The 16695-nt window shown below is 48.7% G+C and overlaps 1 protein-coding gene and 1 pseudogene across 7 annotated transcripts; both read right to left on the reverse strand.

Annotated features, from left to right (window-relative positions):
• Nucleotides 1-5316: 5316 nt before the first annotated feature.
• stm (starmaker) lies at nt 5317-10701 on the reverse strand. Of its 6 annotated transcripts, none has more exons than XM_089023347.1 (13): nt 10576-10701; nt 10063-10124; nt 8770-8802; nt 8613-8648; nt 7559-7594; nt 7456-7485; nt 7345-7386; nt 7254-7277; nt 7001-7045; nt 6702-6914; nt 6238-6630; nt 6113-6156; nt 5317-5577 (listed from the first exon to the last, which is right to left on the reverse strand). In XM_089023347.1, the coding sequence occupies exons 1-13, from the start codon at nt 10584-10586 to the stop codon at nt 5572-5574; spliced, it is 975 nt and encodes a 324-aa protein (XP_088879473.1). In that variant the 5' UTR covers nt 10587-10701; the 3' UTR covers nt 5317-5571. The 6 variants fall into 6 exon arrangements, with proteins under 6 accessions (XP_088879473.1, XP_088879471.1, XP_088879472.1 ...); XM_089023345.1 differs by having other exon boundaries at nt 6989-7045; XM_089023346.1 differs by having other exon boundaries at nt 7345-7389.
• Nucleotides 10702-11995: 1294 nt separating this feature from the next.
• LOC148882590 (uncharacterized) lies at nt 11996-15254 on the reverse strand (annotated as a pseudogene). Its single transcript, XR_016118673.1, has 5 exons — nt 15130-15254; nt 14752-14821; nt 14656-14682; nt 14095-14118; nt 11996-12277 (listed from the first exon to the last, which is right to left on the reverse strand). The product of XR_016118673.1 is annotated as an uncharacterized LOC148882590 (transcript).
• Nucleotides 15255-16695: the final 1441 nt, after the last annotated feature.

Raw genomic sequence — 16695 nt, forward strand, 5'->3', positions numbered from 1 at the left:
CCAACCGCACCACCATCAAGACGTATAGCCAACGGTTTCTCAACCTCGACTTCGGCCTAAGTCGCTCCTTCCCTTTCATCTTCACCATTACCGATGTCCCTCACCCCATCCTTGGCGCGAAATTCCTGCACAAGTTTGACCTGTCCATCAACATCCGCAGGAATATGTTGACTGATGAGACGACCGGCCTGTCCGTGCACGGTAGGACGGCCAACCCTGCGCTTCTTCATCTCTCGCACGTCCCATCTCCTTCATCTTCTCCATTTCTCACGCTCCTTCGATGATTCCCCGACCTGACCAACCCCAGTTGGACAACCCTACCTGCCCCTGACGTTGTTCACCACATTGTGACCACTGCTCCCGCAAAGTTTCAACACTTACGCCGCCTTGCCTCGGCGAAACAACGGATCTCTGAAGCCGAATTCAACCACATGCTTTACCTCGGTATTATCTGTCCATTGGACAGCAAATGGGCCTCCCCGCTGCACATGGTCCCCAAGGCGGGCGACTGGCGTCCCTGCGGTGACTACCGAGCGCTGAATTTCATCACCGTTCCTGACCCCTACCCTCTTCCTCACATCCACGACTGTGTGTCCTTCCTCCACGGACAAACAGTGTTCCCCACCGTCGATCTGGTAAGTGCCTACCACCAGATCCCTGTCGCTAAAGAGGATGTTTCGAAGACGGCCGCCACCACCCCATTTGGCTCGTTCTAGTTCCTCCGCATGCCATTCAGCCTCCGGAACGCCTCTCAGACTTTTCAACGCTTCATTGACTCTGTCCTGCGCGGTCTTGACTTCAGCTGTGCCTACATCAATGACATCCTCATCGCCAGGGACTCCCAAGAACACCTGCAGCACCTGGAAACAGTCTTCAAGCGTCTGGACGAGCAAAGCCTGCTCGTCAACTCAAACAAGTGTGTTTTTGGCCAGCCCAAGATCAAGTCCCTTTGCCACCTAGTCGATGGCAGAAGAGTACGCCCTCTACCCAACAAGGTATAGGCCATCCGTCCCAAACCCGAGACGGTAACCCAATTACGACGATTCCTCGGGATGGTAAACTTCTACCGGCGCTTCATCCCGAAATGTGCCGAGGCTGCCCTGCCACTATAAACTCGCTGACGGGCAACAAGAAGAAGCACGTTCCCGTCGACCACTCCTCCGAGCAATTGAAGGCTTTTCAACGGCTGAAGGATCTCGTTGACGATCCAACACTACTGGCTCACGCAAGCCCCGATGGTCAGTTGTCTCTCATGGTTGACACCGCCACGATTGCAATCGGTGCGGTTCTCCACGACAGCCTCAACGGTGACTCTCGACCCATCGCCTTCTTCTCCAAGGCGAACACCGGTACTCCACCTTTGGCCGTGGACTACTTGGCGTCTACCTCAGCGTGAAGCACTTCCGGCACTTCGAGTGTGGCCGAGTCATCATACATACCGACCACAAGCCACTCCTCTCCGCCATCCTCTCGGCATCAACAAAGTACCTGGAGCGAGAAGTTCGCACTTGGACTACCTCTCGCAATTTGACCTTGAGTTTCGCCAGGGGGCTCAAAACGAGGTCGCAGACGCCCTTTCTCGAGTTGAGATCAACGCAATCAAGTTTCCCGACTGTCTTGACTACGACGAGATGGCAACAGCCCAGGTACGAGAAGGTCTGGCCGACTATGCCAACAACCCCAACATCATCGCTGTCCCTCTCCCTAACTCTGGCTGCACAATCTTGTGCGTCCAGTCCAACGGCGTCCCTCAACCACTGGTTCCCGACTCCCTCCGGCGAAAGGTGTTCGACTCGTCTTTCTCATCCTGGAATTCGTGGCACGACCAACTTGCTGGCGAAAAGGTTTTCCTGGAAGGGACTGCAGAGAGACATGCGAGACTGGGTGCGCGGCTGTCTACGGTGCCAACGCTCAAAGGTCCAGCGCCATACGAAGTCACCCGTGGGAATTTTTGACACGCCGGACGCCCGGTTCAGGCACATCCACATAGATATCGTAGGACCCCTTCCCCCATCCTGTGGTTTCCGGTACTTGTTGACTTGCGTTGACCGCTTCACCCGATGGTGCGAAGTCCTTCCCTTGTCCGACTGCGGGTCCAAAGCTGTTGTCGGTGCCTTCCTCCAACACTGGGTCGCCGGTATTGGATCACCGAAGACCATCACCACCGATCGTGGAGCACTATTTGGCAAGCTGTGCAAGTTTCTAGGATGTGAACAAAACTGGACAACCGCCTAACACCCAGCTGCTAATGGCATGGTTGAGCGCCTCCATCGCCAACTGAAGGCCCCCCTGATGTCTTCCAACAATGCCGAACACTGGGTGGATAACCTGCCTCTGGTGTTGCTGGACATCCGCTCCACGCTAAAGCCGACATCAACTCGACTCTAGCTCCGATGGAGTCGAGTTGATGGAGTCGAGTTTACAACTGCCTGGTGAGCTACTCAACCCGACCGACCCTACGACTGTCGACGTCAATGATCTGCTCACCCGCCTCCGGCAGTTTGCACTGGCTCAGCGGCCCCGGCCGCCGCGAACATCGTACCAACCGACGCACATGGATCCCGCACTCCAAACATGTGCACATGCCTTCCTGCGGTGTGATCGGGTACGCAAGCCCCTCCAGCCCCCTTACAATGGCCCGTAACCCGTCCTCTCCCGCCGTGAGAAGACGTTCCGGATTCAAATCAATGGCCGCGAGGATACAGTCTCCATCGACTGACTTAAACCGGCATTCGAAGAGCACACGTTGCCGTGCTCCCAAACATCGACGTCGGCCACCCCCCAACAACGCCCCCCATGTCCGGTGATGGACCTTCTTTGTGCCTGGCCTCGCCGTGTGGCTGAACGACCCGGAGCATTTTAGACCATATTTGCTCGAACCATCATGATCCTTCTCCATGTATCATTATCAATCACAATTCCACACAACACGCATTCCAATAGAATGCCATCCATCACTAATATGATTTTTGTCTCTCTCTTTTCCTGATATAAAATGTAAAATTCTAACTCACGTTACCCTCTGAAATCCAAAAACCGATACTTTGGGACTTTTCCGGACCCAACCCGCATTTCCCTCTGTACAAAAATGCAGTCTGTGTCTGTGTCAAAATAATTTTGGCAGTTTTCTAGCCTTCTGGCACTTCTCTTGCTTACAACCATATGGCCATAATATGCTAAATTTTGGCAATTTTCTTGCCTTGCGGCACTTCTCTTGCTTACAACCATATGGCCATAATATGCTAAATTTGCCCTTCGCCCAATCTTTATATTTTAATAACGTTTTAATTCAGACAGCATCTCTTTCAGAATAAGGTTATTCACCTCGTTTAATAAACACAATTATATCATTAATTCATCAACGTTATTTCGGCACCTCAGATCGAAGGCAGTTTGATTTTGAATGTCCAAGTAGGACTGACCACATTCCAACACTTGGTCCGTCAGAAACAAGCGTGTTGTCAACTTTTATACATTCGGGGCGCCCCAAAATACTGCCTGAGAGTTGTGGCACGAAACGCGCATTGCGCTACCTTTTTCCCCCTTTTTTATTGCTTCTATGAATTTGATCCAGTTCTTCAACACATAGGGCGGACTCTATAACTGGGTTCGTTTAGTAGGACAGCAATTGAAATTTACATTTGTGGTTTCTCCTTCTTCAACCCCAGATTGGGTGAGGAGAACTTGCATATTGCATCCACAAAAGTCGGCTGTTTGAATCCCACTGTATATTACATGAATTACGACACATTATCGCAATTCCAATCACACTCAGACGCACTCACCGACGAAAACAGCTGGCGCTTCACTCACAGACAGTCAAGCTCACACAGGCGCACACAGGCACCGACACAAGGGTGATCAGTCCTTGTGTATTTTCAGATTTTTCCTCTGTTTGCCAATAACATGCCTCATGCTAGCAATAGCCTTCTCGAGTAACATGCTGGCAACAACCTTCTCACACATCCGCTGTAAATTAGCTTTTTTGCACTCCAGCAATGTTATTTTGGTTTGTAACATCTGATTCCCTATTTTAACTTTATCTGTCTGAATTTTCCATTCCTGTGCGCATGCCCACATGCACTTAACAGCTCCTCCAAGCGGAGCTTTTGGTTTTGCCACTACCCCAGACAAAACCTTAATCAAATCATGAACACCAGCAGTCTTTTTGATCCATGTCTCAGGACTGGAACTCCAACTCCCGGCTTGCAACAATTTAACACCAGCGGTCTTTTCGACCCATGTCTCAGGACCGGAACTCCCGGCTTGCAAGAACTTATCAGCTACCGCTGATAAGTTAAATCTAGTTAGGAGAGGGCACCCCGAGCATGCTCCACTAAGCATCGACCGTGCTGCAGTGGAGAGTGAGCTCCACCAAGTTCCTGGGAGTGCACATATCAGAAGATGGAGCCACACATATCAGATGTCCTGTAGCCACAACACGGCATCACTGGCCAAGAGATCCCACCACCCCGACCCCCATCACAACCTCCCTCTACCGCGGTACTATCAAGAGCATCCTGACCAGCTGTATCACAGTGTGGTATGGCGCCTGCACCGTCTCCTGCCGTAAGACTCTGCAGCGCATCGTGAGGACAGCTGAGAAGATCATCAGTGTCTCCCCCGCCTTCAGGAAATTTACAACACCCACCTCACCCACAGAGTGATCAGGATCACCCACCCCTCCCACAGCCTCTTGACCCTGCTGCCATCAGGTAGGAGACTGCGGACTGTAAAGTGACCCAGAGAGTTTTGAATGGCGCTTAGAAATGAAATGTATTATTATTATTATCCATCCATTTTCCGTACCGCTTATTCCTCATTAGGGTCGTGGGGGGTGCTCAGCTGTCTTCGGGCACGAGGCAGGGGACACCCTGAATTGGTTGCCAGCCAATCGCAGGGCACACAAAGACATACAATAGTCACTCTCACACTCACACCTAGGGACAATTTGGAGTGGTCAATCTGCCTGCCATGCATGTTTTTAGAGTGTGGGAGGAAACCGGAGAAGGCCCACGCGGGTCCGGGGAGAACATGCAAGCTCCACACAGGGAGGACGGACCGGGACGCCAACCGGCGACCTCTGCACTGTGAAGCCGGTGTGCTAACCACTCGACTACCGGCCCGCCCCTCCATTATTATAATAATAATAATGTTATTATTATGAAGAAGAAGAAGAAGAAGAAGAAGAAGAAGAAGAAGAAGAAGAAGAAGAAGAAGAAGAAGAAGAAGAAGAAGAAGAATGGAATCAGGCAGGAGCCGATCTCCACAGCGCCTCGCCCATGATCAGTTGGAAGAAAATGGAGGAGACTCGCCTGACTGGTCAAACTTTATTAGCCTCCAGCCAATCTTGCTGCATGGCGTTCTCTATGAATGCTACACAATTGACAAGCACTTAACAGACGCAAGCCATCCAAACGGGGAATCGTCATGGCAACCGGTAGTACCCCTCCACCCTTAGCGCTGATGCTTGTTTCTCCAAATACCAAGTCGGCCCGTCATGGATGGAAAAGGCAATTTGAAGCATATTCAGAAGTGGATCAAGATGGGGTTGCAGGTCGGAGGCCAAGTTCACTCCTGAAGAAAGAAAAACCAAAGAACATTCCTGATCAAGACTTGCTCATCGGCTTTTTTTTGGGGAGGGTTCGCCATTGAAGTAATAATAATCATCATCATCATCATCATCATCATACATTTCATTTCTAAGCGCCTTTCAAAACTCTAAAGGTCACTTTACAGTCACAGGATAAGTTTTTTTTTTGTGGGTGAGTAATTATTATTATCATTTGCTAGCTGTTTGCTATCTATTAGCGATCTGGCTATCTAGATAGCTATCTAGCTGGCTGGTTATCTATTTGGCTGGCTATCTAGCTAGGTATCTGTTGGCTATCGATTGGTTAGCTAACTCGCTTTTTATCTATTTGACTTACTTCCAGGTTGAGTAAACGCTGGCGCATGTGGCTGCCGCTGCTCACCCACATAAAAAACTGACACTGTGACTATAAAGTGACCATGAGAGTTTTGAAAGGCGCTTAGCAATTTAATGGATTGTTATATTAATAATAATATTATTTTCATTTGCTGGCTGTTTGCAAGTGAACGTATTATTTACCCTGAGATGGGAGGGGGTGGAGTCTGATTTCTCAACCAATGTTGCTGTTTAAAAAAAAAACAACAACACAAAGTCAGAAAACGACTTAGGAGTCGGCGACCGTGATTTGGGGATTTATTAATCACCTTCGGTGGAGTCAAAGATTTGGGAGCTCTCTTCTGCTTCTGGAACATTCTCCTCTTTGGTTTTCCCCTCTTCCTTGACGCCGAGCTCGGCGTCCTCCACGCTGACAATCGCACGTGATCCCTCGTCTTCCTTGGAAGTGTTTCCGTCTACCGCTTTGGTCTGATCCCCTTCCATCTTGTCAGACGAGTGCCTTTCTGATCGCTCGCCTCCTTCCCGTGACCGACTGTCTTCCTGGTCAAAGACCCCAGGATCCCCTATACCACCCTCCTCCGAGTGAAAAGCAGTCACGGGGTCTGCCTTGCTGTCCCCATGGTCATCATGGGCCACCGTCGCCTCAGAGTCTGAATCACCGGTCGTCTTCTCGCTCTCCTGGTCTGCCTCTGAGCTCGACTCTGACGGAAGGTCAAAAGGTCTGTCTCAATGGGTGTGTGGCTTATTCGTTTGTGATAGACAGGAAGCTGACCTGATTCGGACTGGGCCAAACGGAGAGATGTCGGCGATTCCGAAGAATCTGTTAAGTCTGGAGACTCTGCTGAATCCGCAGTCTGCATTGATTCTGTGGAGTCGACCGGTTCTGCAGACTTGTGTGATTCTGCGGACTCTTGTGAATCCGCAGACTCTAGCATGTCTGCAATCTCCGAGGACTTGGGCGTCCAATCTGCTGATTCCAGAGACTCTGCAAATATTTTTTTTGTTTTCTGTGAAAAAGGTTCTCAGGGTGCTCCACAGACTGTACTCGGCAAAGAAGACCTAGTGTCTTGCCTTCCTTTTCCTTCTGCGGCTCGTCTGGTCTTTCTGCAATTGCATCTGCGGAGAGATGTGGGATGTGGGAACATGAGTTGACATCACCTGTCCTCACCCCGTGCGAGTACGCCACACGCATTAGCACGGAAAGGTTGACGTCAGAGCCACAAGACGGCGGGTAAAAGCAACTTGTCTTCACACTAACACACTCTGACGTCTTTGTGTGGTTTTGATTTGACAAACAGTTTTCTACTTGGCTCCGCCGTGCTACCTGAATCCGTTGAGTCCGAAGCACCTGCGGACACAAATGTAACACTCGGTGGAGGATTCGGCGCAAGACGGTTGGCTTTTAAAGATCACACCTTCGCGTTCCACTCGGTTGATGTCTTCGTCGTTGGGTTGCTCTGCTAAAAACCAAGTTAGTGGACGACTCGTACGAAGGCCGAGGCAACAATGACGAGCTGAAACACTACCTGCAGCTTGTTCTCGGGAGTCGTCGGCATCTGCTGACACAAAGACTCTCTTGAGCTCCCAGGGGAGGCAAGCAAGACCGCACAAGTGATCTCGCTAGCTTACCTGGAGAATCGGATGTCTGGCGCGGCTCGCTGGGTGCTGAAACAGGCACAGACAACATTCGGGAAAGGAAAAGTCTTTTGAACAACCTGCTCTTCGTCTTTCAACAGTCGCTGACAACATTGATCTCCATGGAAAATTGGACACGCTAATGTAAGATACCCTTACACCACTGAAATGTTGCCGCGTTAATGAAAGGGGATTACTACCATTTGCATTGGGCTTTTTGAAGTGTCTGAAACTCATGACAAAAAGTTAGCGGACACCAGCGCAGATAACGCTGAAAGGTTGCCAGCCCGGCCATAAAGTTGCATGCCCCATTTTTCACAACTTGAAACACAATAAGAAGACTAATCGCAAAAAAAAAAACATTGTTGCAAAGTATTAAGGATTTTTTTTTAATTAAGGATGTACCTACCAATTATGCTGCATACACTGTTCGGCATGTTGCACAATGCAATGTTTGCGTTGCGTCGTCTGCTACTCTTTCCATGATGCTTTTAATGTACGTTTACGTTTTATAGCGTGATAAATTTTGTTAGCTTCTTTTGAATCTTTCTTCTGGAGCTGAGGTTCTGTGCGTCTACTTTGGAAAATGATATGCAAATGCACGACCTTATAATGCTCAGGAAAGTCCGGAAGGACGAAGCAGGCTTCTTTCTGATTGGCTGCTGTGCCTAGTATGCAAATTGCCAAACGAACCAAAATGTTGAAATTTCCAAACCGAACGAAGATTTCGAAATCTGAATAATTTATTCTGATTTCGCAATCTCCGTACAAACTTTATTGCTTTATTGAATAGAGCAAACGTGTGATTTGAAAAAAAATCTTTTTTTTTTTTTTTTCTTGAAAAAGTTGTCGGCCACCCGGGCGGAGACGTTTTGTAAGTTGTACGCCCGACGTAAAAGTCACACGCCCCGGGCGTCCGGGCAAACATTATTTCAGACACTGCTTTTTGTTTTGATGAGACTCTGCCCACCAAATGCGGAGCAAGCACTATAAGGCAAAAAAACAAAAAACAGTTTGCACCGTCTGTCTGGAGCGCACTCATCCCTACCTGGTTGTGACGTCACCGCTTGCGTGGTGGCCCTCCCTAGAAGAACAAGTGGCGTATTCAACGCAATGGCCGCACCCGTTTTGCCTTTCTCAAGACCAGGCGCTCAAGTTTTGTCCTCTGTCACCGTGTGTGTGTGTTGCATTTGCAACAAACTTACCACCAGGATAAGCAAGAGGCCCCTTCCTTCGGTCTGCAACGTAAACCACATACAGTGATACCTCGGTTTACGAACCCCTTGGCTTATGAACTTTTCGGATTACGAACATTAAATTCCAGAGGGAACGCCTCGGGATCTGCCAGGACGAGCTAGAAGAAGTGGCTGGGGAGAGGGAAGTCTGGGCTTCCCTTCTGAAGCTGCTGCCCCCGCGACCCGACCCCGGAAAAGGGGCAGAAGATGGATGGATGGATGGAACATTAAATTTATGAAAATTTAACCTTGGCATACGAACTATTTTTCAGGATACACACAATGAGTGATGTGTCATTTGCAAACGAGCCCATTCTCCTAACAAGAAAATGGCAGCTGACTTAGAGAAAGAGAGAGAGAAAGAGAGAGAGAGAGAGAGAGAGAGAGAGAGAGAGAGAGAGAGAGAGAGAGAGAGAGAGAGAGAGAGAGAGAGAGAGAGAGAGAGAGAGAAAATGGATAGAAAAGTGAAATTTGGACTGGTTTCAAATTTATTGATAGTTCAAAGACAGAGTGTAGACTGCAAGGTTAAAATATCCCATCATCCAGCTCCACAAATAACCCGCACAAGCCATCTGTACACTTGATGCAAAAAGCTATAAACCCAACTAAACAGAACACAATTGATGAGGAACTAGGTAAAATTATCGCAGAAAAAGCAAATTCCTCAAGATGGTGAAAGAAGAAGGCTACGTTCCTCATCAAGTGTTTAATGCTGACCGGCCGGCCATTCCATTCCATCAAGCCATCAATGACCATCACAAAGGTAAATAAAACGATATTAATTTAGAGTACAGTTTATTTCTTTAATTACAGTTCTGATGGAATGTGACTCTCCTTCCAAACAGCAATTCCCTCCCTCTGACCTCCTCCCACCCCATTCCATCAAGCCATCAACGACCATCACAAATGTAAATACAATGACTTTATTATACAGTGCAGTATATTTATTTCATGACAATACAATAGCACATGTATTATATATAAAATAAAGTATATTTTGTGTAATTGTACGTCTTATATAGTAGAAGATCATCTTTTATGGGGACTAGGGAACGGATTATTCTCATTTTAATGGTTTCCTATGGAAAATAATTTTTGGGGATCCACACTTTTCGCCTTACACACTCTTTCTGGGAACCAATTAAGTTCGTAAGCCAAGCTATCAGTGAATGTCTTTTCAATCAACTCGCTGTTGCCAAAGCGACGAGGACCAAATCCAGAGTAAATGTGACAGTGCACAGCACCAGTGAGCTCAGATCTTACCAGGAAGCGGAGCAGCCGCACTTACGGGGACAAACGTGAGGACCGCCAAGAGCATGACACACCTGCAATACACACACATACAATGAACAGCATTGTCATGCACATGGACTCACTATGAACTTCATGAGAACGTGGACACACACACACACACACACACACACACACACACACACACACACACACACACACACACACACACACACACACACACACACAATGAATTTGATTGTAATTCGTACTGCACACACGCACGCTACACAGGCTTCGTCGTCTCAAGTGAAGCATCCAATCAATGCGTCTTTTGGCTTTTGAAAAATTGACCATGAGACCAACGAGGCCAGCTGGAAGGTTTGTGAAAATGTTGTTGCGCACGCCAAACGTCCCAATTCATCATCAGCTCAAGTGAAAAATCCTGAGCGCCTCAGTCGGCTTTTTGAGGACAACTCTGCAAAACTTGAATTGTGACGTCCTCTCACGCAGAGATGCGTTTGAGGTATCAATTTGCCAACTCACCCCAGGAGCATTTTCGTAGAGAACGGTGCAGCCGGCGTCGGCGGAATTCCACTTGAGTTTTTCCCGTTTCGCGAGCTCCACTTCAAGCTTTTCGGCCGCACCAGAGACAACCGGATGCTTTTATGGGGCCGCCTCGGCCACGCCTCCCTCAGCTCCGCCCACCTGAGCATTCGCATGCCAACCGGAGACGAAAAGACCAGACCGACATGATGAGGAGGGAAGATGGGACCAGAAGACGAGAGAGGGTATGAGAATCAAATGAGAGATAAACTGAATACGGTTTACACTCAGCGGTCGGTCGCACAGGGGTGTCTTCGGCCAGGTCGAAGACTCTCTGAGAGTTCAGAGGTCAAGGATGACCTTGGGCTCACCGAACGAGGAGCCACGAGAAGGCCGACTTGTTCAACTTTTTGACCCCCTCATCTCATTATTCGTCTGCCAAGTTGCCCTTGACGCCATTGCGAAGTCAACACATCTTGCCGGAGAGCTTTGGCAAAAGTTGGACGGAGCAGAGCAAAAAGGTCGTCCATCAGCATCAAAACTTTATTGAGTTGATCGATGAGAAAGTTTCTTCAGCCGTCATCTGTACTTCTTCGAAGGTGTCGGACGTTTCGCTTCTTATCCAAGGGGCTTCGTCAGCGAACTAAAGTTTTTGCTGGTAGTTTTGCCCCTAAATATATCTCTACTGTTCAGACGTGGCGGTGCCTGACTCTGTTATGATAGGTCGCTGCCCTCAGGTTGAGGGGGAGCACAGGACTATTCCCTGAGGCTACACTGATTACTTCTATTGTCCTGCCTGATTACTTCTATTGTCCTGACTGATTATGGGGTCTGTGACTCGCTGATTGCCCCAAAACTACCATCAAAAATCTTAGTTCGCTGACGAAGCCTCCTGGACAAGAAGCGAAACGTCCGACACCTTCAAATTTGTACAGATGACGGCTGAAGAAACCTTCTCATCGATGGACCACTCCTGTATGACTGAGAGCTTACACAGACTTAATTGAGTTGAGCTATGTGAAATTGACTTGTGAAAAAGTTCTGCTCAGTCAGTCTCACATCAATCCTTCTAACTTTGGAGATTTCAAACGTTTTGCTTCACGAACAGGCTCGCCAATAGTTTTTCATCTTGAACTTGGTCAGGCGTTTAGTTGTGCTTTTAATTCTGTGTCTTCCATCTGAGCTGTGAATGCAGTCTGTCCCTAACCCTAACCCTAACCCCTAACCCTGACCCTGACCGTAACCCTAACCGTAACCCTAACCGTAACCGTAACCGTAACCCTAACCGTAACCGTAACCGTAACCGTAACCCTAACCCTAACCCCCACCCCCAACCCTATGTCGATCCTCTGCTCTCCGCCTTGAAGCGTCGAAAGAGACACGCGTGGACAACAGCGGCAAAGTCGGACTATTTTATTACGGAGCTGCGCGCGCTGCCCAGCGCGCGCCAAACGGGCTCTCATTCACACATGGGGACGAACCACTTTGGATTTCCTTTTGGATGCTCGATTCCTCTGCACGACTTTGGCCTGAGGGCGGAAAGCTGGACCTTTGGCGCCATCCGGACCCTTGGCGCCGCTGCGACCATGAAGCCGATTGTTGGGGGTGAGGCTCAGGCCAGCACCGACGGCGGCGGGAATTTGGGCTTTGGTGGCAGGGGAGTTGAAGTTTGCCTCTTGTCCGTTGTCTGGACTCTCGTCATCTGGAACGACAAAGCAACGCCACCCCGCATTTTGCCAAATGATATGATGGAGGCTCTCAGAGTCTTGAACACAAAAAGGATCCGAGCGTGTGTCCTGAACAAAGTGTTGCGTATTCTGCTTTGATTTGATTTGATTTATTCAGACTCGAGGTCGTTTCTCCGCCAATTAAAAATTCATGATTTTTGATGCGTTGCTTCACGTCGAATTACTCCGAAACGGACTTTGTTAGTTTAAAATTCTTTGGCAGTCTGAAGTGTTGTCTGGACTTTTTGTGGCTGCGCTAATTTATATAGTGATTATCTTTTTTTTATCTGGGCATGCTAGCAACTCTTCAGCCATTTGCAACCGGACGGGTCAGGAAACATATGAGCTATCTAGCTATCAAGCTATCGATTAGCTATCTAGCTAGCTAGAGAACTAGCAATTAGCAATGCAGCTTGCTATCTACTTATTTGAGTCAAGAAACATATGAACTATCTAGTTAGCTAGCTATTTATTAGCTAGCTATCTAGCATTCCATTAGCTAGCTAGCTAGCTTTCTATCTTTTTGAGTTATTCCGGGTTGAGTGAACACTGGCGCGTGTGGCTGCCGCTGCTCACCCACAGAAAAACTTATCCTGTGACTGTAAAGTGACCTTTAGAGTATTGAAAGGCGCTGAGAAATGAAATGGATTATTATTATTATTAGTGCGCCTTTTGCTCAGGAAATGACAGACTGCAAATAAAGGTGCCTTTTTGTCGGCAAATTGGCGGCGGTGCTACTTGAGCCAAACCTCCTCTGCTCTTTGTGTGGCCAAGTGTCAGAAAGAGAAAGAACGAGCGGCGCCGTTAGCAATGCCGTCGCTTTCCACCAGTAATGGCAGTGTCTAAAACTCGTGACAAAAGTTAGCGGGCACATGGGCAGACAACTCTGAAACGTTGCCGGCCATAAAGTTGCCTGCCCCATTTTTCACAACTTGAAACACAATAAGATGACTAATTGCAAAAAAAAAACATTGTTGCAAAGTATTAAGGATTTATTTTATGAAGGATGTACCGACCACAAATGCTCCCTTGCTTAATTTGTGGTAAATATCCCTTCGCTGATAATTTTGCTCCACTTGTGGTTTGTCCATACTGTTCGGCATGTTGCACAATGCAATTTTTGCGTTGCGTCTTCTGCTACAAGCCACGTAACTCCTCTTTCCACGATGCTTTTAATAGTCATACATTGATTTCTAAGCGCCTTTCAAAACTCTCAAGTACACTTTACAGTCACGGGATAATGTACGTTTACGTTTTGTGTCGTCATAAATGTTGTTAGCTTCTTTTGAATCTTTCTTCTGGGGCTGAGGTTCTGTGCGTCTCATTTGGAAAATGATATGCAAATGCATATCATAAATAACGTTCGGAAAAGTCTGCCAGCACGAAGCAGGCTTTTGATTGGCTGCCGTGGCGAGTATGCAAATTGCCAAACGACCCGAAATTTTGACATTTCCAAACCAAACGAAGATTTCGAAATCTGAATAATTTATTCTGATTTCGCAATCTTTGTTCAACGTTTGCTTTATTGAATAAAGCAAATGTTTCATTTGAAAAAAAATATATATATTTTTTTTTTTTTTTCTTGAAAAAGTTGTCGGCCACCCGGGGGGAGACGTTTTGGAAGTTGAACGCCCGATGTAAAAGTTGCACGCCGTGGGCGTCCGGGCAGATGTTATTTCAGACACTGGTAATGGCCTGAAGCTGCCAAAGTGAGTGGTGCCAAATGCAGTCGTGGAGAGCAAATGCCACAAGAGACTTTGAAGAGCACTCAACGTCCAGGACGGCTTCTGACCTTCTTCTGGGTCAGCGGCGGCTTCTGGAAAAGAAACGGTGATTTGTGGGGTCAGTCAGGGCCTCAGCGGCGCATCTGCATTAAGAAACGGACGTCCGTGTGGGCGAATTGCGCCATTTCGCCCGACTGACACAGAGCCACGTCGGTTCCCCGATTGGCTACACGTGTGGAGAGAAAAAGTTCATGACGATTTGTGCCGAGTGACTCGCGGAACAATCTTGCACTCAAGAGTGCAGTTGTGGTTTTTGTACTTTTTTTGTTGAGAAAGGAACCAGTTGCTTTGGTCAGAATGGACAAGAAGTGAAGGCGTCTGTCAGCGCAAGGTGGTGAAAAGTCAACGACATGCCGATGAACTGAACCTACTCCCCCCTTTTCTGCTACAGGTACAGGTCAGTGTTTGGTCTGGGCCAGACCTTCCACAGGTCGCCACGCCCAATGGTTGGGACTGGTCGCTACTGCGCAAGTCTCGTTTTTTTTCTCCCCAAAATGCATTGCTTTCAGGTCACCGCCGTCGGTGCACGCCGTTTGTTAGCACCTCAAACGCACACGTTTCACTCTCACCTGTGGGAACTTCGTCGGACGTGGACTCTGAGTAGGAAAGACATATTGAGCAATGAGGAAGGGTCCGATCGACGGAGAACTTTGATCGGACGTCACCTGACCGTCGCCGCGTGGGTCTCCGTGAGCCAACGTGACCAACATGGCCAACGAAAGGAGGAGCACCTTTCTGCAAGAAACAACTGGGTGGTCAAGCTTCCATTTTGGACCTTTGGCAATGGCGTGAATTTGACCTAACCCGAACCCCAACCCCAACCTTAACCCCAACCCCTACCGTAACCTTAACCCTAACCCCAACCTTAACCTTAACCCCAACTCTAACGCCAACCCTAACCCGAACCCCTAACCCAACCCCCAACCCCTCACCCTCACCCTCACCCTAACCCCAGCCCCCAACCCCAAACCCTAACCCCAACCCTCCACCGAACCATTTCCCGCGGCGCATGCTCATGAGTCCAGGAGGGAGGGAAGACCTACCTGCTCAGCATGCTCAAGTTTGAAACGTCCGTGGTTCTGGCCTGATCACCGATGGTCTTACTTGCCGTCCCATGCGCCGTTTATATATCTCCCCAAATGTCGCAGTGCGCGCGCACACCTGTGTGGGGGGGGGGGGGGGGGGTCCGATTCCTGTGTGAGTCCTGCTAATAGAACAGACGACAGGTTCACCGTTCATGAGGTTGACCAGAGTGCAAACGAGACCACAGTGAAAGTGGAATGCTCCAAGTCCTTCTTGAAAGTGCCAAGAGGAAGACACGAATCACCGCCATTCTGCTAAATTGTTTTTCGATTCTTTCAACTGGCATCCCAATGGAACTTCAAACAAGGTGGCCTGATTTCTTGACTCAGCCTCCTCAAACGGGCTGCTGACACACTTTTCACTCAATATGGATTTGAAGTACAGTGATACCTCGGTTTACGAACCCCTTGGCTTACAAACTTTTCGGTTTATGAATGTTAAATTGATGAAAATTTAGTTTGGAGAAAATTTATTTAGTAGAAAATTATGTTTTATGGGGACCTGGGAACAGATTATTCTCATTTTAATGGTTTCCTATGGGAAATTGATTTTTGGGATACACACTTTTCGCCTTACACAAGTTCGTAAGCCAAGGTCTCACTGTACGTCGGGGCTCTGCCCGCATTGCGCCTGTCCTCCAACATCCTCATCAAACGCCTTCGCCACGAGGCGACGTGCCGGCAAGCTCGAGCGTGGTTCTGCCCTGACCACATGCCGATGAACAGAACCCACGGCGCAGACCCCTCGCATGGGAATCCAAGTCGGGGTCGGGGCTGTCCTCACGCAACAGGCGCCTGTGGGGGTTATTTGTGCGCATTGCACACTAGAGCGCGCACACGTAGCGAAAGGTCAGTTGGAATTGCAAGCCGCACTGGTCCGGAAGAACAATCAGAGCAGAACGGCCTTGAACCCGAAATCAGCAAGACTCCAGCAGGGTCCGCATTCGCGACAACGGGTGACTCGGCGTTCACGCGAGCGACCACATTTTGTTTCACGGGAAGCCGAGTCGGGGCTGCACGGTTTGGTCCTCGCCGATGAAACATTTTGCTCATGACCCACTCGTCGTCATTCTCATTTTGTAGGTCAAATGGGCCGACCTACTGGGCTTGGCGCACAGTTTCAGCGTCAAAGGCTCTTCTGTCCGGAAAGGTTTTTCCACGGAACCTGAGACCCAAAGTACGCTGGGCCGATTGTGCACCTTTGAAACCGTGTAAGGTCAAGTCTTGCAAGTCCACCGCTGTCCTCAGTCTGAGTGGGAATGCAAGTGAAGCACAGAAACAAACGTCTTCTGTTCCTCGAGTGGTTGCTATTGGGATGTCTCAAAATCCAGAATCATTGGCGCACGTCAAAGGGGGGAGCAGCCCGCTCGGCCATGCCCAACAGAAGCCGACACCGTGGACCCGTTTTTTTCCACACCCGCCTGATGTCGCCGCCCTTCTCTGCATTTTGAAAAATGCACGCTTATGTCATCAGGCGCACGTTGTCCTTGCGCACCCAAAGATTGCCATTCATGTCATAGCCCGTCA

This window comes from Hippocampus bargibanti, linkage group LG20, assembly GCF_051943395.1.
Source record: "Hippocampus bargibanti isolate YZ-2025 linkage group LG20, ASM5194339v1, whole genome shotgun sequence".
NCBI lineage: Eukaryota > Metazoa > Chordata > Actinopteri > Syngnathiformes > Syngnathidae > Hippocampus > Hippocampus bargibanti.

Excerpts from the sequence above, each read along its gene's own strand:
- stm (XM_089023343.1), bottom strand. Across the intron at positions 8,649-8,769 it reads GCCTCTTGCTTATCCTGGTG|GGAGGGCCACCACGCAAGCG; the intron begins GTAAGTTTGTTG and ends TTGTTCTTCTAG. Across the intron at positions 7,486-7,558 it reads CCAGACATCCGATTCTCCAG|ATGCCGACGACTCCCGAGAA; the intron begins GTAAGCTAGCGA and ends TTGTGTCAGCAG.